Source organism: Wyeomyia smithii, chromosome 3 (assembly GCF_029784165.1).
Source record: "Wyeomyia smithii strain HCP4-BCI-WySm-NY-G18 chromosome 3, ASM2978416v1, whole genome shotgun sequence".
Lineage (NCBI taxonomy): Eukaryota > Metazoa > Arthropoda > Insecta > Diptera > Culicidae > Wyeomyia > Wyeomyia smithii.
Genome location: NC_073696.1, coordinates 84,991,656 through 85,019,604, shown reverse-complemented (window position 1 = coordinate 85,019,604; position 27,949 = coordinate 84,991,656). Strand labels below are relative to the sequence as shown.

General features: G+C 37.7%; 1 protein-coding gene and 1 long non-coding RNA gene across 2 annotated transcripts; one reads left to right on the top strand and one right to left on the bottom strand.

The window, feature by feature from the left end:
• The first annotated feature begins 9,240 nt into the window (after nucleotides 1-9,240).
• Nucleotides 9,241-11,688, top strand: LOC129727710 (uncharacterized). Its single transcript, XM_055685786.1, has 3 exons — nucleotides 9,241-9,563; nucleotides 9,622-9,916; nucleotides 10,063-11,688. Exons 1-3 carry the CDS (start codon nucleotides 9,371-9,373, stop codon nucleotides 11,519-11,521), a joined length of 1,947 nt encoding a protein of 648 aa, XP_055541761.1. The 5' UTR covers nucleotides 9,241-9,370; the 3' UTR covers nucleotides 11,522-11,688.
• Nucleotides 11,689-27,164: 15,476 nt separating this feature from the next.
• LOC129726896 (uncharacterized) lies at nucleotides 27,165-27,586 on the bottom strand. The gene is made up of 2 exons (XR_008728428.1): nucleotides 27,356-27,586; nucleotides 27,165-27,263 (listed from the first exon to the last, which is right to left on the bottom strand). It is a non-coding gene; the product is annotated as an uncharacterized LOC129726896 (long non-coding RNA).
• Nucleotides 27,587-27,949: the final 363 nt, after the last annotated feature.

Below are 27,949 nucleotides of genomic sequence, written 5' to 3'. Positions count from 1 at the left end.
GTTGTGTATATTCCTGCTAATCCGAAAGTTCTCATCTTTTTAATTACTCAAATGTAGAACCTACATTGGGTATTGAGGATTTGTGTAGTGTTTTTTGGCCTAAGCAATCTTCGGATTTATTTTGCATTCACTGCAACAGATTTTACTTGGTCTTTACTGCCTGAACCTTACCAGCCAACTCCAGGCCGTCTCTAGTTATTTCGGTCCATGGCTGATCTAGCCACTTCGCTCGTTGCGCGCCTCGTTGCCTTGTTCCAGTCGGATCGTTATCGAGAACCATTTTCACAAAGCTGCCGTCCAACATCCTATCAATATGCTCAAATCACCGTAGCCTCCCGATTTCCGCCATTTGGACGATGAGTGGTTCTCCCTGCAGCTGATGCAACTCGTGGTTCATCCGCTTTCGCCACGGTCTATCTTCCAGCTGCACTTTACTGCAGATGGTACCCAGCACCTTCCGTTTTCCACGAGCATGGTCCAAGTTTCATGGTCGTAGAAGACTACCGAGCTGATCAGTATTTTCTAGATGGTCAGCTTAGTGCGGCGGTGAACTTTATTCGATCGGAGCGTTCTCTAGAGTCCAAAGTCTACGATTTCTTGCCATAAAGTGCCTGCGAATTCCTCTGCTGGTGTTTTTGTCATCTGTCACAAGTGAGCTCAGGTACACGAACTCGTCTACCACCTCGTTTTCATGAGTTCGTGGTGGGAGGTTGACCTTGTCTTCTCTGGGACCTCTTTCCCTCACGTGCTAAGTCTTCAACGCGATTTCAGCCAGTCCTATCCACCCGACTTCAGCCTTCACTCTGATATACGTGTCTGTCATCAACTCAAGGGTTCGTGCTACAATGTCAATGTCAATGAAGCCAGTGAAGTGAACAGACCATCTGAATATTGTGCCATTCGTGTCGATATCAGCCCTACGTATCACACCTTCCACAGTGATGTTGAATAACAAGCACGATAGCCCATTACTTTACCGTAACTTACTTCGAGATTCAAAGGGGCTCGGAAATTTCCCCGAAATTCGATCAACGCAAATCACCCGGTCCATCGTCAACTTGGACCAACTGCATGTGCCATAGCTAATTTCGATCGATTGTGTCATATGCCGATTTAAAGTCGACGAACAGATGGTATGTGAGTACATTGTATTCACGGCAATAATGCAGGATCCGTGGTCCGTGCTGGCGCGGGCACCCATTAATTCCGTCTGGTATTGCATCACGAGCTCATTGGTAAATGGTGATGGTCGACGTCATAGAATCTGGGAGAGTACCTTGTAGGCGGCGTTCAGCAGCGTGATTGTACGGTATTGTAGCAATCCAGCCTCCCTGTTTTTTGTAAATGGGGCACACAGCACCCTTCGTTTACTCCTCCTCCCAAATATTGGCGATAGCCCAGCAGCCTAGTACTCTAGCCAATGTTCTTCGCCACCGTTTTCCAATAGCTCGCTGGGGAGCTGATCAGCTCCAGCTGCTTCGTTGTTTGTCAGCCGACTGATCTCCTCTTTTATCTACTGGAGGGAAGGGGCTGGAATTCTGTTGTCATCCGCGCGTATTCTAAGTTTGACTGTCGCTTCGTCGTCGACATGGGCTAAATAGTCGTAAAGGTGAAAGCTGCCATCCAGGTTCCTGCACATGTCAGTTTGTGGCTACGTAGAACGGAGCGGGCATGATACAGGTCCTCCATCAGGTGATCTAGATCTTCCTGCTGACGCTTCTTCTGCCGAAACACTTTTTTGCTTGTTCCACGCGCCTCGGTAGCGCTCCATGTTCATCCTTGTTCGGTGTTGCAGCACACTCGCTCGTGTTACATTCTTTTTCACTAACTGTCGAACCAGAAGTTTCTCCTGTCCGGAGCCATTGTACCCAGTGCCGCTGCAGCAGTACTAGCTACGGCTGATCGAATTTTCCTGAAGGCATCTTCAAGAGTAGCTGCGCCAAGTCTTGCGTTGGTGATGCACCTGCCAGCTGCAGCGCGTACTCCTGTACAACTTCGGCGTCCCGTAGTTACCCGATGTTTGGTCGCGGCGAGCGACTTCGACGCCTGTTGCGCACCGTCGAGAGTTTTGAGCGTATGCATACTGCAACGAAGTAATGGTCCGAATGTGTGTTCGCACTGAGGTAGGTGTGAACGTAGATAATGTCAGAGAAGAATTTACCGTCGATTAGAACATGGTCGATATGGTTCTCCATTTGTAAGTCGGTGGCTTTGTGGAAGGAAGGAGGAAGAAAGTCGTTGGCCGTTATCATTGATGCGGCGTGCAGGCTATTTGGCCCAATTGCTGGTCTGTAAAATGCCTCCCGCCCTACCTGAGCGTTCATATCACCGATGACGATCTTAACGTCGGGACTTAACGTTGCGGACAGTTACCGTATATTTGCTCCAGCTGCACATAAAACGCTTATATCTCGCCTTCGTGTGGGCAATGCACGTTGATGATTTAGTTTACAAAAAGGCCCTTAATTCTTAACTTACATATGCTCGCACTGATCGACTGCCACCTGATCACGCGTTGGCGCATCCTACCCAGTACTATTAAACAGGTATTTATTATTAAGTCGGAATGTTGCAGCACCAAGACTTTGCTCCCTTTTACGTTGCAACAGTTCAAAGTAGGTTGTCCTTAAAACTTCAAGTTTCGAAGTGTATGTATTTTTTATGATAATCATTGTGTAGTACATTTGTTATTTATAATATGTTCTCTAATTTCATATGTTTAATAGTAGTCTGGATGAAAATGAAAATGTAAATCGCAATATTGCGACTTTCACACCCGTTTAAACTACCCTACAATAGACCTTTTTATGTACGAATGTATTAGTGCCACTAGTTGAGGAAAATATTCACAAATAACTGGTTTGTTTGCAATGCTATGTTTTTAGCAGCTGGACAAATATTCAGTTGAACACTTATTATATGTTTCAAACTTGTTTCTAAATGAATTTTTTCATTCGTGATCAGATATCGGGAGAAGCTGCTGAACATAATCGACCAAAAATGTTAAAAAGTGATGAAAGTCGAAGCAACGAGATGCGATGATTTACAGTTCGGAAAAAACAAAAGCAACTTTACACGGGTTTACACGTTTCCTAGTGTGCGTAGGCGAAAAGTCACTTATCTCTATACACGATTATCACAGTCGAATCTCGCACACGATTCCGCAGTTATGGGTAATACGCTATGGGGAGACAACTGGGTATAGATTTGCATCCACTTTGGGAACCACTCACTGATTGGTTGAAATTGAAAACCCCGAGTGCGTTAAAATTTATCATCAGGCTTGCTGGCAGTGTTGCTGAACAACATTGTTCGTTGTTTTGATTTATGTTTTTTAATGATGTCACCTGTTATAATCTAAAATAATTTCAAGTGAACATTAAAAAAAGTACAAATACGGGCGTAGTAAGAGATCCGACTTGGATCATCACTAATATCAAATACCAAAAGATCCAAAAGTGCGCAAGGAGTTATAACGGTTTTGCGTGAAGCATAAGAACAGCATACCGCTGCTCAATGTCGGGAGTAAATAGTATAGTGTGAGCTTATTTCTACTTTTGAACCCGTTCTGGATTAAGTTTGGAACATACCTGTTGGGGCATATTGCTTGTACGGAGAGTTCAGTCCAGATGGGTCAATGAATGAATCATAATCATCGATAGATGACACGTTAGATTTTAAGTATAATAAAGATGCAGATTCTCCGGTAACCCTCAGACGGTAAAACTATCGCCTGCAGGAGGAATTGTGCATAATGGTGATAAAAAGCATTAAAAACATTCAAGTATTTTCCGAGTGAATGGCATCACTTACGAAAAATACAACAGGGATCATCGAGGTGGATGAAGAAGAAGAGTAAGAAGCCAGATGTCGCCCTTTTAGGTAATACGTATCGATACTAGCGATATCGAAACGTTTGACAGAAATATCTTCTTTCTTATATATAAAATGAAGTTACATATATGTGCGACCGCCCATAACTTTACAACGGAGCGTCTGATTTGAGCCGGCTTTGTTTTGTTGTGTTCGTATTCATCCAAGGCAAATTTTTACGGCGAGAAAACTAGGAAAATTTAATAGAAAAAGATGGAATTCACGAAAATAGAATTTACATACAACGAAGAAATGAGATCGCAGAAGGCGCAAACAACAATAATTTGACAGCAATTTAAAATTGGTGACTCTCGACAGTTATTTTGAAATCATCCTTTAAAAGCTACCACCAAATACACTAAGGTCGCTTTTTACGCGGTTTTTTTACGCGGGTTTTTATCACGCGGCTTTTTTTACGCGGATTCCGGAATTTACGCGGTTTTTTTACGCGGATTCCGGAATTTACGCGGTTTTTTTTACGCAGCACGTATTCCCACGCGTAAAAAGCGACTTTAGTGTACAAATAGAATCACGCTCGACTGGTGGCTACCGTCACGGTGATCGGTTCAACTATCTAAACATATAAAAATGCAGCTCTATCTGTCTGTCTGATCCAACTACTGGAAACGACTAAACCGATCGGCGTGAAATTTTGTGTATAGGGGTTTTGGGGGCCGAGAAAGGTGACTAAGATAGTTCGGGATCCCTTCCTTTTCTGGAAGGGAGGGGTTCCATAGAAATTAAACATAAATTTCTGCACATCTCGCGAACTAACCAAGAAATGAAAGCAAATTCGACAGGTGAATATTTTATTCCTTCTTCTGGAAGGGTGAAGTTTCCTACAAATAAAACTCAACTTTTTTCACAACTCCAGAACTAATCGAGTAAATGGAACCAAATTTAGCATGTAGAGGCTAAAAATATTTTAATGGTGTTTCAACACCCCTCCCTTTTCTCGATAGGAGGGCTCTTATACAAATCAAACATGAACAAACATGCCTACAATGATCGGGTCGATGCACAGGAGTCAAAACTTGACTCCATACGCCATTTAATAATTTAAGGTGGAAACTTCCGGTTTCTAATAGGGGTATTTCCGGAATCGCAATAGTGCTCTGAAGCCACAAGTCGACCTCAGACAACATTTTGAATTGTAAGATGGCAACTCCCGGTTTTTGTAAAACAGCCGAAAATGGCCGATTTCCATCCAATATGAGTACCTCCGGAACCAGAATCATGCACAGAAACTAGAAATCGATCACATACACCATTTTGAATTTTAAGATGGCGACTTCCGGTGTCTGAAAAACAGCCGAAAATGACCAAATACCACCCAATATGAGTGTTTATTTAACCAGTATGACGTTCAGAGGCCAGGAATTTTCTTCAAATGCCATTTTTAAATCCAAGATGGCGACTTCCGGTTTCTGGAAAACAGCCGAAAATGACCAAACACCACCCACTATGAGTATCTCCGGAATCAGAAGCAAAAAATTTACCACATACACCATTATGAATTGTAAGATGGCGACTTTTGGTTTCTGGAAAACAGCCGAAAAAGACCAAATAACACCCAATATGGGTGTTTCTTAAACCAGAATGACGCCCAGAGGCCAGAATTTGTCTCCAAATGCCATTTTGATATCCAATATAGCGACTTCCGGATTCGGAAAAACTGCCGAAAAGGACCGAATATTGCTTATTATAAATATTTCCTTAATCGAGATGATGCATAGAAGCCAAGCATTGACCCTGGACACTATTTAGAGTTCTTAGATGACCACTTTTAGTTTCTGGAAAACAACAAAATCACTGAACCAATATGGGTATTTGCGGAATCAGATTGATGCCAGAAAAACAGCTGAAAATGATCGAATACCACTCAATATGAATAATTTCAGAAAAGAGGTGATGTACAGAAGCCAAAAGTTGAGGATGTTGTCATTCCGATAAAACCAATCATTTCAAACGATTTGCCTTTTGACTTTGATCATATCCTATGGTCAATTCGTCGTGCATTTTTAGACTATAAACAAATCGCAAGGAATCAATGAATTTGGAATGTTTAAAATTATTAAAAAAAACACAAAAATGGGCGAGACGAAGTTTGCCGGGTCAGCTAGTTTATTCTATTGAAAAAGATACTTCATCATGACTGCTACCTTGGGAGGGTAGTAAGAAATCACTCCAGCAATGCTCAGTGCTTGATATCGATATATATTTAATTCATTGAGTATACTTGAAAACGTAAGGTCAGATATCGATACAATGAAAACTGAAAAAGTACCGTGATTCAAAAGTATCGATACTCAGTATCACCCAATATATTTCACTTAATTTTGTTTTAATTTTCAACATAATTTTCAACTAAAGTATGCTCAAAAATATATATTAAATGTTCACTACACTTTTCACTTTTTATTCACTTTCACTATTTAATTCTATCACTTTTCACTTTTCACTTGCAAATACGTATTTCGGCACTGATATAGTGCCTTCGTCAGTGCTTATTTGGACTGTGGAGAAAATAGCGAAACCCCAAGAATTTTATACCTAATTAGGTAAACGACTGGGGCAAATTTTAACTCCAAGCCAAGAGAAATGATTACCCTGATCTCTGTTAAGGAGGGTAGCTGGGGTTTGTTTGAAAATTTCTAAACTTTCTAGTCATAGCGTGATCTTCATGAAATATATGTTCGGCTATTTTGGATCTGAAATGGTGAGTTATTCCTTTTTCTGAGTATTTCTTAGCCTTTACAAGTTCTGAAGTATGTTCCTTAAGCCGGATGTCTAAATTTCTTTTTGTTTGGCCAATGTAAACTTAATCACAATGTGGCCATGCAACTTTATAAACACCCGCCCTATGTAATTTGTCAATAGTGTCTATAGTAGACCCCAACTTTGTTTTCATTTGATTATTTCTACTACTGTAGATAATATCGATACCAAATTTTCTAAATTTTTTACGAAGTTGACGAGTGAAACTGACGTCATATTCAACCACTACTCTTTTCCGATCTTCTGTTAGCGGAGTGAGTGTTGTGTGAGATTTCCTATGTTGGATTCGTTTCTTTTTGTCATAAATGGCTTGTATGGTTCTTCTAGTATATCCATTCTGCTCACCAATATCAAAAATATATTCCATTTCGTTTTTCTTACCCTCATTACTGAGAGGCAAAGATTCCATACGGTGGATCATATGGTGGAAAGAAGCCATTTTATGCTGGGAGGAGTGGTTAGAAGTGTTAGGTATTACCCGCTTAGTATATGTGGGTTTCCTAAAGATTTCGAATTCAAAGTGGTTGGAGTTTTTAACAACGACTACATCCAAAAATGGAAGCCTGTTGTTTTGTTCAATTTCCGAAGTGAACTGGATATTTTTATGAAGACCATTCAAAATTCCCAAAAAACTTTCCAAGTCCCCCTGTTGTAAAATACAAAAAATATCATCAACATACCTCTACCAACGATCTGGTAAGCAGTCTTTTTCATTTAGTTTATTTTCCAAATGTGCCATAAAAAGCTCACATAAGAAAGGTGAAAGAGGATTCCCCATCGGTGCTCCTTTTGTTTGTTTGTAAAATTTCCCACGAAATGAAAAATAATTATCTTCCATGCAAAGTCGAGTTAACTTCAAGTAACTGCGTACTTTAGTTTTCCAAGGGTTGTCACATTGTTGGGAAAGAAGCCAATCTTCCAAAAGATTTATAGCTTCTTTCACTGGAACACTCGGAAAAAGTGCTGTGACATCAAAAGAAACCATTATCTCGCCAGTGTTGATGCCCCCCGATGATTTTAAATCTTCAACAAAAACTCCTGTGCTCTTAACAGATCGACTAGGAAATTTTTTCGGCATTGATTGAAATTCCTTGACTAACCATTTTGCCAATTTTTCTGTTGGTGCCCCCACCGCAGAAACGATTTCTCTCATTTCATTACCAGGTTTATGTACTTTAGGGAGACCCTTTATTCTAGGAAGAGAAGGGTTCGAAACACGAAGATTTTTCAAAGCGTCACCAAAAATAGGTTGGCATTCTTTGATAGTTTTTTCAAAGTTTTTCACCATGTCGGTAAGGGGGTTGACTCTCTGTTGCCTGTATGGGCCATTATTAATTTTCTCCAACATTTGTTGATCGTAATCATTTTTGTTCAAAATAACAATTTTATTCCCCTTATCAGCTTTTAAATAAAAGACAGGTTCATTACATAGTTCTTTGATTGTCTGTAAGTCTGTGCTATTATTTACAAGACGTGGACATTTTCTTAAATTATCCAAGAAGGATGTGCGCACTTCACTAATTTGTGCGGTGGAAAAATTGCAACTGCCCATCCCACTTTCAATATCAATGATTGCCTTTCCAACATTTGGTTTAGAAGAAACAGCAAAGTTGAGGCCTTTGTTCAAAAAATTTTGTTGCTGTTGTGAGAATTCACACGAAGATCGATTGACCACAAAATTTTCTATATATTTTATCTTAGTTGTCATTTTACTACTCTTATTTCGTAAAAACAACTGGTTAATCTTTTTTGCACCCAATTTTCGTTTTCTTTCCCCTTCACACTGTTCTGCAACTTTTACTTTGGTTAGGAATTCTGGGAACCCAAAGGGAAACTCTTTGGCCAGTTTTAAATGAAGGGAGTAGCACTCTAAAGTGACTGAATTTAATTTACTATAAAGAAGTTTTATACTATTTTTTATCCATTCCAATTCCATCTTCTTAATGAGAAAAGGAGGAGGTAAAGTTCTAATTTTTAACTCATGACTTTTGGGAGTCAGTCGATATTTGACACATTGCTTTAGAAAAGCTATGTCTTTATGAATTCTTGCTATTTTCTTCCTCAACCCCAAAAAACTTATTTGGCTCAAAAGGCTTGGATGCCATGTTCAAATTTATTCACTTATGTTCGAGCGTCTTGATAGAAAAATTTTCACTACACTTTTCACTTTTTATTCACTTTCACTATTTAATTCTATCACTTTTCACTTTTCACTTGCAAATACGTATTTCGGCACTGACATAGTGCCTTCGTCAGTGCTTATTTGGACTGTGGAGAAAATAGCGAAACCCCAAGAATTTTATACCTAATGAGGTAAACGAGGCAAATGAATAACGAAACAAGAAATAAACCAAACAAAACTACCACTGCGTGTCAGTTCAAGAGAGCGAAATAAGAAATTGGGCAATGAATGATTATCATAAAAGTCTAAATAGTCATGCAAGGGGCAATAACTAAAGCTACTTCAATTGTATACGATTTACTCATGAAATGATGAAATACCTTTACTTCATGTTCTTTGGTATTACTAACGGCGCAGCGAATTTCGCCACAAGGGCACAATTTAAAGTCCTGTCAAATATTGTAAACAACAAACGGTCAGTGTGATTGCAAAACCGATAGAATGAAAAGCGCGTAATAATTTGATTTTTAATACTAATTCTTTCGGTTAAAACCCATTTTTCTCACCTTTTAACCTGAGTGTTAACAAGTTTCTAAAATGTTGGAAATTATATCCTGCGCTAAGGACACCAAGTTGCACACATTTCCTGCTTTCGAGTCGCTGTGTTCAAGTGCTCATGTGAATAGCAATGGCAGCGAATGCCAGTTTTTCCCTGGGACCAAGTTGTTACTCCGCTCCAACAAGAGCTGGGGTGTTGAAATGCTTCGCATAAAAAATGTAGAGGGGCAACGTATGAGCTACATGATATATTTTTCACGCATGAAACAATATATTTTCGTTATTTACAGCAACCATTGCAAACGTGAAAAAAATTGCCATGGATAATCTGTACTGTGCGGCCTGTCCGAAAACAGATCGCGAGGATATCGCAGTGGGCTTGACTTCCGGTTTGATTCGTTTCATGAATTACAAGAAATCCTCAATTACGAAACGGTTTGAGGCCGACCGAGTTGCTAATGGAGTTACTTTTTTGGACTTCAGTGCCACTGATGACTTTCTGGCGGCGGTTTACGAAAGCGGAACGGTGAATCTTTACGGAATTAAAACTAACAGCCGACTGGCGACAATGAGCTTTGATAAACAGTAAGTATTGCATTCAAGATCAAATATATATTTCGGCTTTATGTTGGCATTCTGGTCGGCACAAAACTCCAAGGTCGGAATGAACATTTGAAAGTAGTTTACTATTATTTTTAGAATGATTAAACTAAACTCTAATTGGTTTTCAGCACTACAAAGGTCCGCTTTCATCCAACGAAACGATTTCTACTCTCGGTCGCTTCCTACAATGGTGCAGTTGTGTTATTCGACACACAGACCAAAAAGATCGTTTTCAATCAGTCGGAAGCGCACGCTGCCCCTTGTCGGGATATCGCAATGACAGCTAGCAACCCGGATGCCTTGTTTAGTGCTGGTTATGACAACGTCATCAACATATTTGATACTCGTAAAAAAGCAGTGGCATCACAGATCTCTTCAAATTATCCGTTCGAATCGTTGGCACTATCGGAATGCGGAGGTTACTTTTGCGCTGGAAACCTGAAGGGTTGCGTTTACGGATACGATATGCGAAATTTGTCGAAACCTCTCAAAACTAGTGCATTACATGAAAGTATAGTGACAAGTATTGCATTTGTCCCCAAGCCATTGGAAAAAGAAAATAGTCGCTTAAGCTTCGACCCATCGCTGCCACCATCTCAACCGACGGAGATTGCTGTGAAATCTTCTACGGCAACAGATATATCGTCTGTCCCTATTATGCCCAATGGAGGAAAACAAGAACATGACAGTTTTATGGGTGAAATAGATCAGTTTCTACAGCGCCGTGATTCGATGGATTATGTTTCAAGGTTGAGCTCATCCTCTCGACTTAGCACTGAATCTCGCACGAGTTTGAATATGGGTGGCAACAATATGATGGGATTTCTAGATGATATTTCCGACAGCAATATGGATGTTGATCAGCTGGATTCCGCTGTCAACAATGCCAATCAAGATGAAGGTTATGTCAACGTTAACCGACTAATAAAACGAACATCCATTAAAAAGCAGTGTTCTGTAGATCGATCTCAACGAACTGCTGCTAATCTAGAAAATATTCGAGAAGAATCTGACCTAGATGGCAGTCGTGCTTTGGTGGAGATACCTTCCGAATCAAACGTCGAAACGCAAATTCAAAAGCTTGCAAACGATTCCTCAAAACGATTATCACAGCGTCGTTCTGTTAATTTGGAAAATAAAGAAAATCATCGCGTAACACTGGAAGTCACTTCAACTCCAATCACCGTAGACCCTGCTGTTTCCGTTGACTGGGAAACACCGAAAACGAGTGCTTCAAGTAACAATCCGATGCCAGCTAATATCCAAGCCGCATTTCAGGAATTGAAGTTAGAAATTTCTACCCTACGAGCGGAGCTTCGAGAAGAAATCAAGGAACAGTTTTTTCAAAACCGAGTTGATCGGAAATACACGGCCCAGGCTTCCCGTAGTCATAACTGGATGGGTACGTTCAATCTATGGCAAGAGACTCAGAAGAAGCTGGAAAAAATTGATGAAGTTACACAAACCGGGTTTGGTCTGCTACTCACGAATGATGAATTCACCCAACGCTTTATGGCACTACAGCGGGAAAATAGACAACTTAGGAGGCGACTAGCAGAATTAGAACACACGAATGTAAATCCTTAAGCTGGTTCGCAGAAGTCGTTCGCGCTGTCACTGTGTGATAAATGGAATATTTTGGAAAAATTGCGTTTTATCGTTATTTTTATGTAATACGATAGGATATTTTTAGGCTTTTTCAATAAGTTTTTAATATGATACACATTTTTAAAATATATCTTTCCGAAACGAAATTGTTCATGCTCTTTTTACAAAGTTAACTTTTTGCGGTTGAATTTGAATAGAATGGAATATTCTACACAAAAATATCCCTCTTTCTAGCAAGCGCTTACTCATTTGTCTGATGAAACATTACAAAAGTGCAAGAAACGATCCATATAACAACATCCGAAAATTAAATTGAGCATTTGAGAGCAGGGAATTTCATGCATAATATATATGCATTTCCTAACACTTTTGTGCCATAATACGATAGAATATACAATTTGCACAATGTTAGCCCAATCGGACCTTAGGAAGAGGTGTCTTAATTTTAAGTTGATATCCTCACTGCCGTTAAAATGAATTAAATACTTCACAAGGGAAACTCCAGTTCTCTGACAGTTTGCACCTTGTGATTTTTGTTTCACAAGAATTACTTGGGTAGGGGCTATGCCAAGTAATTCTGTCAAAATAATTTTGGTGAGACCTTTCAAGACAACCTTGAACGGCTTGGCGTTTTTGGTGTCGTTGGCAAAAAAATGTAGGGTAAGGAACGGCTTAAGCAGTAGCGCCTACTTTAATCAGTTGATCATAACAGGCCTAAAACTCCTGAATTTTGATCAATATCGACAGTTTCAATGATGGAAACGAAAACTTTGATTTATTTTTTTTTTTAAACTATAATATTTATTTAGGCCCAACCGCAAAGCATAACGGGGCCGAATATCTTTTGGAGTAGGGAAAAGCCAGCTTGAGTAGAGCCTGTATCCCGACTGCTCCTCCTCAAACAGGCATAAAAACCCTCTCATCTTTTCTCTTTTATAAATACAATTTAAAAATACATATCATTTAAACCTACGGCTAACAATAACAATAATAAATAAAGTTCTTCTCTGTATGAGTAAATATCAATTCTTAATACTATTCGTTAAGGTGTGATGGTTCCTTATATCTTTAGAAATCAAAACTTATATCTATGTTTGGTGGATCATGTCTCTCAGAAAGAAGCGATGATTCATGTGTCTCTAAAAAGATCAATAAAAAAAAAAAAGGAACAGAATTAGTGTGAAACTTTTTGATGGAGGTTGTGTTGGAAAAATAAGAAGAAGAAGCAAGGAGATAATCAAATTCGATACTTGATATCTCTTAAAAAGTCATAAATAGGTATTACAAGCGCTGGGTTGCGGCTAGCAAGCGCATTCCGTACTTGCATTGTAAATGTCACTTTCTGTTTTCGGAGAGAATCAATAAGCTTGGTCCTTGCTCTGTGGTACTTAGGGCATACGAAGACTATATGATCTATATCTTCGTACCCTCCACATTCGCACAGATTACTATCGACTAAGTTTATTCGATAAAGGTGTGCGTTTGCAACATAGTGATTGGACATTAGGCGCGAAATAACTCGGATGAAATCTCGAGTTAAATCTAACCCTTTGAACCAAGCTTTTGTAGACACTTTGGGCGAAATCGAGTGCATCCATCGCCCAAGATCGTCTTTATCCCATTTTTCCTGCCAGTTTGCCAGGGCCAGTTGTCGAGGCAGGTGAAAATACTCGGTATAGATGATCGGTCTATCAAATATATCTCCTTCAATGGCACCCCTTTTCGCTAATAAATCAGCTTCTTCATTGCCTGGGATTGAGCAATGAGAGGGGACCCACACAAAGCAGATAATGAAAGACCGATCAACCAGCACTTCTAATATCCGTCTAATTTCCGGAAGGAAATAGGACGGGTGCTTGACCTGTTTAATCGATCGGAGAGCTTCGATAGAACTGAGGCTGTCCGAGAAGATGAAATAATTGCCTGGTGTCTTGAGCTCGATAATTCGCAGCGAATTGTGTATGGCAGCTAATTCAGCTACATATATGGAGCAAGGCTGTGCCAGTTTGCGGGATATGTGATGATCTGTGTTAAAAACGCCATATCCGGATTGTCCATCCATCACAGATCCGTCCGTGAAGAAAACTTTGATTGTCTAGCTGTCTTACGAATATAAGGAATACCGTTAATCACAAAGAAATCTGTGAACAATCACCAATTGAAACAAATCGACCTATACTGCAGCCATTCAGGAGCCACTTCGGGTGTTGAAAAAAAAACGCCTGCAAAACATATGGAAACTGCTTGAAATAGGTTCGGGGTGATTGGAATAGTGTCCCTCGATTGGTAACTTCAATTGATTATTGTTAAAGTTTGCTAACTTACTTTTACAATCCGAAAACAAGTTTTAACAGAGAAAAAGATAGAGAACAGATTGATATACTTCTGTTTGGATTTCACCCAACACAATTCGAGTATTTCTTCTCATTACACAAACGGTTCCTAAAGCTGCTTAGAATATGTTCCCTACCCTACATCTTGTCAGATTAATACTGAACCAGACGATCACGACCCTTCATTGAGCCGGCATTTGCCTCTCAGGCCAATTTGAAAGGTAACTTAAACGTCAGAAACAAACGTTGAAAGTTCCTTTTTGAAATATTAAATTCGGAAGAAATAGTTACTACAATAGATGGACCTTTCTACTTTTTAAAAGAATTGACATTTTGTATAGTTTCATTAGTAATAACTTCCATTTCACCGGCTTTTTGCTCAGCAAAAATTTCAAAAGGGTTTTCGCTGCAGACACTCGAATTGTCCGAGAGAGAATGCTCTCTCTTTCTCCTCGTATTGATGCGCGGTTTTTTTTCGCCCTGTCATTTCAGGTGATACGAAAAAAGTTAAAAACCAAATGTTGAATTCAAAAGTAGGTAATCTTGATAAATACTTATGTGGAATAAATTTCAGGTAGTCTTAAAAACTGGCATTTTTCTGCAAAAAAAAAAACATCTCTTTGCTCAAACTGTGTAAAAATGCTGACTTACGAGAAATAACTAAACGAATTCGTGTGCAGATTAACGTTAGGCTGATGATGAACATTCAAAAGTACCTAATTATTCTTTGCGTAAATATTTGCGCACGATTCTGGGTTATAACCTCCAGAGTTGATTTGGTAGAGTTAAGTCAGCATCATGATTTTAAATCATTGCACTGGTAGACACAGGTTTTGCCCTAGAGCGCAAACTAACACAAAATGAAAGATTATAGCTTTTGACCCGTTCCTGTGAATTTTGGTGCCCCTAGTAAAGATAACTTTTTCAGAGACTGGTTTATTGTTTATTTTTAATTCATCCGACAATTACCGTCTTAATAAATGTAATTTAAAAACTATCTAAACCTAACAGAATTATGTTAATTAATTGAAATAGTTTAGCTGCGAGCAATTTCCGCTTGTACAGAATAGATGTAATTCCAAATTAAAAAAATAGACACGTTTTGTTGAATGTGTGTATAACTTTGGTGACTGGTTCGAAATACCCGAACACAGAACGATGGAACGGCGTTACAAACATTTCGTTGAGTGACCTGCGTTGAATTCTTCTAGTAGCATTAAAAGAAAACTTGAGCGGGGGCCTAGTGTGGTTGGTAACGTCTCCGCCAACCACGCTCGACGCCTGGGTTCGAATCCCACCGCCGACATAGGTTTCGATGGTTGTGAGGTGGCGTGATCCACTCACAACCAACCCAACTGGTCTAGATTCAATCCTAGCCGACACCGGGAGATTTTCTGAGGCGAAAAATCTCTGGGATCACGCCTTCCATCGCATGAGGAAGTAAAGCTGTTGGCGCCGGTCTGTTAATAAACGGGTTGTGAGTTAGGGTCCTGGGTGTGGAGTCGCCTCCCTGGGCGTCGGTGATTGGCCACAACAGTGGCGGAACCAGACCGACGGAAAATAAGCGAGGATAAAAAAAAAATTAAAAGAAAACTTGCTCAAAAAAGCCGGGCAGTCAATTTCTCCAAGAATCACTTTAGCTGCAACCATTGCTTGCTGAATTCTTCTCCTTTTTTCAAGGGTATCAATTCCCAATAGATTGCAGTGGTGTTCATACGATGGAAGATTCAGCCTGTCTATCAATCCTGTCAATCCAGGTGATTTGATATGGCGCCCACACTGCAGCAGACGATTCCACAATGGATCTTACTAATGCAAAGTACAATGATTGTAAACAATGCATATCGGTGAAATCTTTTAAAACCTTCATCAGAGATCCCAGTTGACGACTTGCACGATCAATAATATTGGCTCGATGTCGCTTGAAATTCAAGCAGCACACCAAGGTGATTAATTTCGTTGACACGAGCTAGAGGTGTACGTCTAATTGTATAAGTAGCTTTTATAGGATTGCTACCACGATGAAACGAAATAACAGCACATTTATTGACACTGATGATCATTAGGTTTTTTTGGCACCTATCCTCAAAATATTCAATACCTCTTGCAGTTTTTGACAGTCGGATAAATCTTCAACGACCATAAAAATCTTTAAATCATCGGCATACAACAGCTTACAACCAATTCCATGACGAGCTGCGACATTATTAAAATATAATACAAATAGAAGTGGCCCAAGGTTACTCCCTAGGGGAACACCGGAAGTGTTTGTAAATCGTCAGGATGTGTTGGATCCAAGTTTAATGCTCAGACTTCTGTCACATAGGTATGATTGCATCCTTTGAACCAGGCTTTCGAAGACGCCGATTCTTGAGAGTTTGCCGAGTAGAATTAGATGGTCAATTTTGTCGAATGCGGCTTTCAAATCCGTATATACAGCTTCAACCTGTTTTCCATTTTCAATGTGAGAGATACAACCCGAGACGAAGCAAAGCAAGTTAGTTGTCCAGAACGACCCCGATAGAAACCATGCTGACTTAAATGAGTTTTCCTGTAAGCCAACATAGAAGCGATAAATCCGGCTAGTACTTGCTGTGCTGCATTTTTACGCACTTCTGCACACACTAGAGGCTCCAAAATTCACAAGAATGGTTAATAAGCTATAATCTCTTCAGGGCGACTATTTTGAGGAATAGAGCAACAGTTTTTTCACTTTTGACGATCAGTATAATTGGCCTAAATCAAAAGTCTAATATTTATATAACATATGTTTGTCACATAGACATCAATTTACTCGATTTTCTCGGTTTTCAGTGATTTTAGTTGGATTTTCATTTACTTACCTTTTAGAATATTTTTTAAGTTATAACAGATAAGATACTGTCACTATGTAACAATACATATTTTGAAAAATATTATTTTTAACAGCATCTGGATCACATTTCCTACCATAACTATCGAACTACTTGCTTTACCCTTATTACATTCATAAGCTAAGGGCCCGTTTTATAACAATTTTGTTCGAATCGGTTAAGAAAGCGAAATTTTCATTAGCTTTCACATTTTTATACATAATGTTTGAACTGAAAGTCCGATTATATTCGTACTCAATAGCGACTTATGAGGTAACCACGTTTTGCATTTGATCTTTACATTGTGAATAGCGGTACAGCCATCTTTGAGGAAAGTGAGATTGAAAAGCATTACATAACACGTTATTCTTGTTATGCCATCATATTAAGCCAGGTTTCAGCGATTGCTAAAAACTCATGCCTTGCTACATTCCAAACTTTATTCTAAATTTGCAAAATAGTATACATTCATAATTAATGAGTATTAAGTGCTTCTCAATTCAACAGCTTCAATGGATGGTGCGCTGTGTTTTATAAAATAATCTTGTCGTGCCATTTGTGGGTCTGTTACGAAATGACGTCAATGGATTCCTGCAGTTGCAACAGCTTGGCTGTTAGAACATCGATATAGAGAACGGTCATTATCATCTTTAGAATGATATTGATATATTTTTAAACAAATGCCATTAGATAGCAATTTTGATCAAATTGGTTAAACATTTGCTTGCAGTGTGATGTGTAGTGGTATATATAAGTTATTTTCAAATTTATCTAAGCTAAAAAAGTTGACTTGGAATTTCTATGTTTGAACTATTTGTACAAGTGTTATTTGTAATACGACATATTGAGTATGATTTCGAAGAAAAAAAAATCCGAGATTGATGTGTTTTTTAGGAAACTAGCTGATTTAGCAAACTTCGTGCTGTCGCAAGTTGAATTGAATGTTGTATCGGAAACTTCGAGCGAACTGAGAAAACTGTTATTTTTACGAAAAATATGTTGTTTTTGCTTTGGTTCATATATGTATGTTTGAGTATGTACTAAAAATTGTTTTTAAATATTATAATACTCCGTCCAATTTCATAATATTCCAAAAATCATATCATATTCTTTAGAAAATTCTCCAAAAATTCTTATAGTGCCAGTTCAAATATCAAATTTTAGGAAGTAGAAAATAGTGTGGCCTAGTTATCAATAAGGCTTGGGCACTTGATTTAACTTTTATTTTTCTTGTTTTAAAACTTCGAGCAAGTTGAAATGCCGCTTTGATTTATTTATATATTCAAAACTGATTTTTTTTAAATGTTCATCTCTAGAAGTGGCAGCGTGGTCCTAGGCTCTTGATTTGCGTTTCATTAGCTAGTTTTTGGAATTTCTTGGAAAATATGAAAAATTGCACCGGGCATGCAAGGGTTAACTTTGACAGGTATGTGAATCATGCAAAAGTTGCGTTTAAGGATACGTTAACATTGCCTAGTCTGTGGACTTATGTTATACGTTCGGCTGAGCAGTCACAAAAATTTAGAACTACTTATTTTATACTATCCGACGTTTCGTCACTGGTCAGTGACATCTTCAGGGGAAAATATTATTTGTTCGTTCCTTGTCAAGATGCTTTTTAAAGCTAATCGTCAATACTGATTGGGGCGATTTTGGGTACATGAACTCTGTTTGCTGTGGACCTATTGCGATGGCGGATGGGAACTGTTCCGTATAATGTATAACATAAGTCCACAACATCCCAACAGTCGAAAACTCATCAAAGTTTATTGCCTAGTCTTGTATGAGCAATATCTTTTGATTAGTATTTTTTTATCACGAATTTTCAGGTGATCAATTTCACCCCATTCCACGGTACTTTATATTGAATATTAAAATTCTATTTCGAAAGCTACAGTGATAAAAAACATACACAGTTTTGGTTGTTTCAGAACACTTGTTCAAACACAACATGATATAAAAGCTGAGAAGACAGACGAAAACGCATCAGTCTCTGCAGGAAGTTCTTGAAGGAAGCAACAAAATCAATCAAAATGAAATTCGCACTCGTTCGTGCGATGTTGTTGGCCGCAGCCTTCGCCCTGCCCGCACCCAATGATGACATGAGCCGTTGCGAACCAGAGTGGTCTATGTGCCATCGAGCAAATTGTTCAGGAGAAGCAATTTTCGAAAAATCTCTGAATAAAATTCTGTTCAACGGATTCTTTCAAACAAAATGTTCTAATATAAAGGTTATGAAGTGGTTTAACATTGGGATACATAAAATTAACAGTTTCTTTGCGAAATCGGTGATTTTATCTCACCAATGTACATAGACCACTCTGACTTCATATATATATATATATGTATATATATATATATATATATATATATATATATATATATATATATATATATATATATATATATATATATATATATATATATATATATATATATATATATATATATATATATATATATATATATATATATATATATATATATATATATATATATATATATATATATATATATATATATATATATATATATATATATATATATATATATTCACAGGAATCCTCGAATCGTTTCGGAACAGAGTGGTCTATGTACACAAACCCGGTAAATGACAAAGAAAGAACGGTAAATCGTATAAAATGGCTAGTGTCACATGTTATATGATACATATAGCATGTCACATGTAAGATGTCACGTGTTACATCACATGTAACACAATATATTACATATTACATAATATTTTACATGTTACATTTTTCGTGTTACATTACGTGTAACATGTTACATATCACGTGTGACATGTACAAAACAAGTGGCATGTTCCTTATCACAAGTAATATGCTACATGTTACGTGTTACATGATAGTATTACATCGATTTATGTACATAGACCACTCTGTCCCGAAACAAAACGGCCATTCTGTTTCGGACGAATTTTCAACACGGAATAAATCAGCTTTAAAATTCGATTTTCCGAAATTTTCTTAATCTCCCAACTTCAGCTTCTTGAGTAGATACGGTTTATGCAAAAAACTCATTTTCGAAAAAAATGGTCTTTAGACCACTGTGTTCCGCAACGGCTCACATAGAAGGACATCTAAAAGCTATTGGTAAGGCTATCGAGAGCAATCCGGAAATAGCCAATGCATGGTGGGGCGATGCCTGGAACTGGTTCAAGACCAACAAGGATGCGCTCGGAAAGATTGCCACCAGTGTTTTAAGCGTCTGAGTGTCGTTCGATGGAGGAGTCAATATGTACTACTCTGACAAATTTTAATCAGATTGGTCATATTGTTACGTGAGCAACTAGTAATTGCAGCAATATCTAGCATACAGGAAAAATATATCATTATGTGATAAAAAAGTTGTGTTATTTTTTTATATAAGATAAAGAAAGTCTGGTGATTGTCATCTTCTTTTCTAAGGTTTCGTCAAATAATGGGATGGTATGATGCAAGAAATATGTCCCTTTCGTGGTAACTCATAACGCTCATAAAGAAGTTATTAGACGAAGCAAATAATTGCTATTTTTCAATACAGATTTTATTTTGTGCAAATAAAAATCGTACCAAAAATAGCAAATATTTGCGTCGTCTAATACCTGCTTAACGAACAGTGCGATCGACATTCACCCAGGAAAAGAATCAAGAACTTTGAGCGAAGAACTGTGCAGCAATTCGAATTGAAATCGATTGAATGATAATCAAATGAATGCAAAACTAATTAATTTCATCTTGTTAGCCACAATGAACTGGCTGTAACCTGAAATATTGTTATCTTCGTTCCTAAAATAGCTGTGTTCAATGTTTTCAGATTAAAAATTATTTCACCCCATTTTATAGTACAATAATGGTAAATCAGTTGAATTTAGTTTACAGTAGAGATTTGTTTCGCGAAGACAGACGAAAATGCATCAATCTCTGCAGGAAGTTCTTGAAGGAAGCAACAAAATCAACCAAAATGAAATTCGCACTCGTTCTTGCGATGTTGTTGGCCGCAGCCTTCGCCCTACCTGCACCCAATGATGACATAGAAGGACATTTAAAAGCTATTGGTAAGGTTATCGAGAGCAATCCGGAAATAGCCAATGCATGGTGGGGCGATGCCTGGGACTGGTTCAAGACCAACAAGGATGCGCTCGGAAAGATTGCCACCGGTGTTTTAAGCATCTGAGTGTCGTTCGATGGAGGAGTCAATATGTACTACTCTGACAAATTTTAATCAGATTGGTCATATTGTTACGTGAGCAACTAGTAATTGCAGCAATATCTAGGATACAGGAAAAATATATCATTATGTGATAAAAAAGTTGTGTTATTTTTTATATAAGATAAAGAAAGTGTTATCTTCTTTTCTAAGGTTTCGTCATATAATGGGATGGTATGATGCAAGAAATATGTACCTTCCGTGGTAACTCATAACGCTCATAACGAACAGTGCGATCGACATTCACCTAGGAAGTGAATCAAGAACTTTGAGTGAAGAACTGAGTGAAGTTTGTTTAAGTTCAAAAAGTACCAGTGGTATTCAATACTGATGACAGACCAGCAAATCACAAAAAAAAAAACCAATTCCAGTGCTAATTTTTGACCTTGTGCAGCAATTCGAATTGAAATCGATTGAATGATAATCAAATGAATGCAAAACTAATTAATTTCATCTTGTTAGCCACAATGAACTGGCTGTAACCTGAAATATTGTTATCTTCGTTCCTAAAATAGCTGTGTTCAATGTTTTCAGATTAAAAATTATTTCACCCCATTTTATAGTACAATAATGGTAAATCAGTTGAATTTAGTTTACAGTAGAGATAATTATCTGAAGATTTGTTTCGCGAAGGTTTATAGAATCGTGTTATTTATTAGAGTCTCTACTCGAAAAGGGAATTATACAATTAATAAGTCCTAATAAGTCTAGTACCATAAATCTTCAAATACGCAAACAATCACAAGATAGATAAATAAGTGCATATGAATTAACCTTAAATTTTTATTAGTTGAATGTTTTACCGCAGACAGAAGTCCAATAGCGCTACCAGTGACGCCCGCCTGGTATACCTGCGGAAAAAAATATTTTAGCGATAAGGTCACCATGTAGTGCTAGTGTACAAGTGATTTATAACGCATTTATCTTTGAAAATTTACACGGAATTTCATAGTTCGTTGTTCGTGGTTGATGAAAGGTTTCGGTATGCTACCTTACCAGGGTCGCGATACCTACATCCTGCTAATGGGGCTGCCATCTTAGGTGTTTTTTTTTTTTTACACTCCCCCAGAGGTAGTTACACTCCCCCAGACACCTACTGATCCCTGTCCCGACGCACTAAAACCCCTCCAGTCTCCAGTCCTGGTGGGGTTCAGCCGCCCGCTCCGTGTCAGACGCTGTTGTACGCCGCCCCTATGGGGATACAGCCGCGTACGACCCCCTTCCCAGTCAGCATACGACCATAGTTTCCATCGGGGTTGGTTACCCGATCTCCGCTAAGGTTACTCGTATTCCGATCGGCACCACGTGGAGGTTGGGATAGGAGTTGCCAGAGGACAGAGGTGGACAGAGGTGAATGGCCACATTAGGGTCTCAAGTTACACGTGTCCAGCCATTTGCCAACCATCATTTCATAGTTATTTAGGCTTATTTTTTCGATAATGTTAAGATCGTATAAGGCAAAACGAGGCAAGTGTAATAATAATGTCAATACTTTTTCTCAAAATTCAGCTCAAGTACTCAGAACTGTTGTAAGTTCCATTCGTCTCAATCCACCCAGTTTTTTTCTAGACGTTGTCAAAGTTATTGAAAAATATTAAGCTAAAATATGCTATAGCTTTGAAAGGAAAAGTTCTAGCGATGTGTGGTCTTTGACAAAGACGTGTGTTTTATATAACCAAATGCTTCTTTAGAACAACGTTTTCTTGTAAATTGTAACTAACAAAAGTTGAGTATAAAAAACTAACTTTTAAGTAACTTTTACATAAAATACTCTGTAACTCTGTACCTAATGAAAATAGGAACTTTGTTTGTTTAGCAAAGTTTCATATTTTTGCAAGTTCTAAAACTTTTCCAAATAAAGCATGCCTCTATCTGTCAACACAAAAAAGTTATTATTTTTATTATATGAACTCCTAATGTAACATATGCTCGCCGTACTCTAATATGGATGGATTGGGACAAATGGAACCAACAAGAGTTTATAGTACTTGAGCTTAACTTCAGTAAAAAGTATTGACATCATGATTCCACTTGCCTCTTTTCAACTTATACGTTCTTGAAGTTTTCGAAAAATAAGCTAAAATATGATATAACTTCGTAAGGAAAAGTCCTGGAGATGTATGGTCTTTGACAAAAAGTGTATTTTATGTGCCCTAACAATTCTTCCGAACAACGCTTTCGTGTAAAATGCAACTAACAAAAGTAAGGTGCCAAAAACTAAGTTTTAAGTAACAAAAACAATATCGCACGCTTAGCCTTGGGGCTAATAGCGGTCTCGATCAACTAGATTATTAGTTGAGAGAATTCGTTATTGATATTGTTTTTGGCACATTTTGTATGTGTAGGATAAGTACAACGACACACCGTGCCCCAGTGCTGAGTCGAGAAAATTTTCAGCTCGAAGAAAACCTCGACTCGATCGGGAATCGAACCCGATATCACAAGCGTGTGGGAGAGCTAGCCGACCGACATCGCTAACCACAGAACCATGGGGACCATTTTTTAAGTTTTAAGTAAATTCCATATAATATACTTTATAACTTTGTACCTACTGAAGATAGAATTTTTAGTTGTTCAACAAAGTTTCATATTTTTGAATCTTCTATTACATTCCTTTGTCTCTAAACACATAAAAGTTAGTTTTTTTATTTTTAGTATGGTAAACTTTTCATAATTTTTGACAATTTCCGATTATGCGAGTCATTTATACAAACAAATTGTTCCCAAGACACTATTAAGCTAAGATGAATGTAAACGGCGCTATGGAATTAAGTTCCACTTTTTGCCTTTTTGGATTACTGTGCATTGTGAAAAGCGGTACAGTCATCTTTGAGAGAAGTGAGATTGGAAGGTATAACAAACAAATAACGAGCACGTTATTCTTGTAATACCATCATATCAAGCCAGGTTACAGTGACTGGTAAAAACTCATGCGTTGCTACATTCCAAACTTTATTTAAAATTTGCAAAATAGTATTAAGTGCTTCTCAATTGAACAGCGTCAAAGGATGGAGCGCTGTGTTTTATAAAATGACCTTGTCGTGCCACTTGTGGGTCTGTTACGAATTGACGTCAATCAGTTCCTGCAGTTGCAACAGCTTGGCTGTTGGAACATCGGTATAGACAACGGTCATTATCATCTTTAAAATGATATTTATATATTTTTAAACAAATGCCATTAAAAAACAATTTTGACCAAATTGGTGAACATTTGCTTACAGTGTGGCGGGTAGTGCATTATATAAGTTTTTTTCAAATTTATCTGAGCTAAAACAGTTGACTTCGAATTTCCATTTGCTTTTTGCACAAGTGTTATTTATAATACGACATATTTAGTATGATTTAAAAAAAAAAATCCGAGATGTGTTTTTTTAAGGAAACTAGCTGGTTTATCGAATTTCGCGCTGTCGCAAGTTGAATTAAATGTTGTATCGGAAACTTCGAGCGAACTGAAAAAACTGCTATTTTTACGAAAAAGGAATATACTCAAAATTTGTTGTTTTTGCTTTGGTTCATATATGTATGTTTACGTATGTAGGTACTAATATTTGTTTTTCTCAAGTTTTATAATGCTTCGTCCAACTATAATCAAACAATTTCATAGTATTCCTAAAATCACATATTATTCTTTAGAAAATTCTCCAAAAAAATACTTATAGTGCCTGTCCAAATATCAAATTTTAGGAAGTAGAACATATTGTGGCCTAGTCATCAATATAGCTTAGGCACCTGGTTTGACTTTTATTTCTCTTGTTCCAGAACTTCGAGCAAATTGAAATGTCTCTTTGAATCATTTATATTCAAAACTGATTATTTCTCTGAACATGTCCATCTCTAGAAGTGGCAGCGTGGTTCTAGGCTCTTGATTTGCGTTTCATGAGCTAGTTTTTTTGATTTCAGGTAATTTGATGAAAATTTTCCTCATAGGTGGCACCCTCTAAGGGCCCTTTACCCCTCATGCTACGGCAGTGCTGAAATGAACACGCATGCAACAGAATAGTTTTTTTCGTGATTTGTCCTGGCCTCCCCGTAAATATGGCTCTGTTATTACAACGTGCGGTTTTAGTTTTCAAATTAGCCCACATCTTGAAAACCGTCATTGAATTCTTGTAACATTGGTCAGTGTTGGTATCATGAACTCAAAACGAAAGAAGGCACAAATCATTAGATCAAGTGGATTCCAACTAACAAAGATTAGGGACAGCTATGTTAACAGTTACTTTATTTTGAATTTTGCATTTTACAATTTTATTTCGAAAGCTACAGTGATAAAAAAGAAATAAACACAGTTTTGGTTGATTCAGAACACTTGTTCAAACACAACATGATATAAAAGCTGAGAAGACAGACGAAAATGCATCAATCTCTGCAGGAAGTTCTTGAAGGAAGCAACAAAATCAACCAAAATGAAATTCGCACTCGTTCTTGCGATGTTGTTGGCCGCAGCCTTCGCCCTACCTGCACCCAATGATGACATAGAAGGACATCTAAAAGCTATTGGTAAGGTTATCGAGAGCAATCCGGAAATAGCCAATGCATGGTGGGGCGATGCCTGGGACTGGTTCAAGACCAACAAGAATGCGCTCGGAAAGATTGCCACCGGTGTTTTAAGCATCTGAGTGTCGTTCGATGGAGGAGTCAATATGTACTACTCTGACAAATTTTAATCAGATTGGTCATATTGTTACGTGAGCAACTAGTAATTGCAGCAATATCTAGGATACAGGAAAAATATATCATTATGTGATAAAAAAGTTGTGTTATTTTTTATATAAGATAAAGAAAGTGTTATCTTCTTTTCTAAGGTTTCGTCATATAATGGGATGGTATGATGCAAGAAATATGTACCTTCCGTGGTAACTCATAACGCTCATAACGAACAGTGCGATCGACATTCACCTAGGAAGTGAATCAAGAACTTTGAGTGAAGAACTGAGTGAAGTTTGTTTAAGTTCAAAAAGTACCAGTGGTATTCAATACTGATGACAGACCAGCAAATCACAAAAAAAAAACCAATTCCAGTGCTAATTTTTGACCTTGTGCAGCAATTCGAATTGAAATCGATTGAATGATAATCAAATGAATGCAAAACTAATAAATTTTACCTTGTTAGCCACAATGAACTGTTTGTAACCTAAAATATCGTTATTTTCGTTCCTAAAATAGCTGTGTTCAATGTTTTCAGTTTAAAAATTATTTCACCCCATTTTATAGTACAATAATGGTAAATCAGTTGAATTTAGTTTACAGTAGAGATTTGTTTCGCGAAGGTTTATAGAATCGTGTTATTTATTAGAGTCTCTACTCGAACAGGGAATTATACAATTAATAAGTCCTAATAAGCCTGGTACCATAACTCTTCAAACACGCAAACTATAAAAAAAAGATAAATTAGTGCATATGAATTAATGTTTTACCGCAGACAGAAGTCCAATAGCGCTACCAGTGACGCCTGCCTGGTTTACCTGCAGAAAAAAATTTAGCAATAAGGTACATGTGATTAATAACGCAATTATCTACGAAAATTTACACGGATTTTTCGATAAATGTTTTTGTTACTTGAACGTCTCTCTGTGGTTTTATTTCGCTATTATGCTTATAATCTCACTATGTATATAGCTTGAAACTTAGACTAAGGTCGCTTCTTACGCGGATTTCGGAATTTACATTATTGTATTTGGAATTATTTAATCGCATCAACTACCACAGCGGTTCTCAACCTGGGGTATGCGTGCCCCTAGGGGTACGTGAAATCCTTTAGGGGATACGCGAAAAAAAAATCATTAATGGCGGACAAAGGCATTTTTCTTTATAATACTTCATTTGATATTCAAACCTGCTCTTAAAACATGACTGTAGCAATCAAACAAACCATAGTGCAATTCAAAATCTGACTAGGCTACCACAACATGATCTACCACTATTCTCTCCCGCTCTGCGAAAACATTCGAAGCCAGGGGGTACAATTGATTTGGGAAATGTGGCCAAGGGGTACGCGGACAAAAAGAAATGTTAAGAACCGCTGATCTACCACAGCGAATCCTGAATTATCCTACTTCATAATACAAACAAAAATTCCCTTCATGTGACATTCATGGAGATGCAGATGATTGCAATGTATCATCCGGATTATTCTTGGGCTGAATAAAAAGTGGTATAGTTCAAAAGACGGAAGCAAGTTATCTTGATTAGATGAAGTTTTCTTTCGAGTGATTATGTCAAAACCCGTTTGTAATTTCAAACAATTTATTCATTGAAATGCATATTACAGTCTTGAAAAATAAGCCGTAGACAGTTCTGTTCGTCCAGTTTGGAACCGCTTAGCCGCTGTAGAGCAAGATATGAAATGTAAAATGTAAGTTATGCATATTTACTTTTGAAAGATGTGGGAAATTGGAATAAAGTTTAAGTAAACTTACAGTGCAATGCCAATCAAACCATTGGCGATAGCTCCGATGGTTCCAGCGTTATCTTTGAAGAACCCAACAACTGAGTCAAGAAAACCATGGGCCTGTTCCGGACTGATATTAACAGAACTTTGTATTTCCAGCAACTTCTTCGTTAGATCATCGGCACAAGCGACCGCCATGAGCATAGCAAGGAGCAGAATAAATTTCATATTGAATGTTTTGCGCTTGTATCTCAGTGACCTTAAGTTTACAAATAATATTTCTCCCAGTAGAAACACTATTTTATAGCAGTACATTGCATCACACTCGCCATTTTCCCCATGTTTATTCAATATGGAATATAAATCATACGTGTTGACTGAAAACTATTTGCACAAATGTCTCTTACAGGGCGACATATTGCATTATTACTTCTAATAACTATATTACTCATGTATATTTACAACACATCACAATAACTCTGAAACGCCTGAACAATTTTCCATCAAATTTGACATGCGTAGTTCTCGTTATTGTGAGAGTGGTTAATAAAAGGGAAAAGTTGTTACTCACGAAGGGTGAAGGTACGCTCAATTTATAAAAAAATAATAACTATATTTGAAT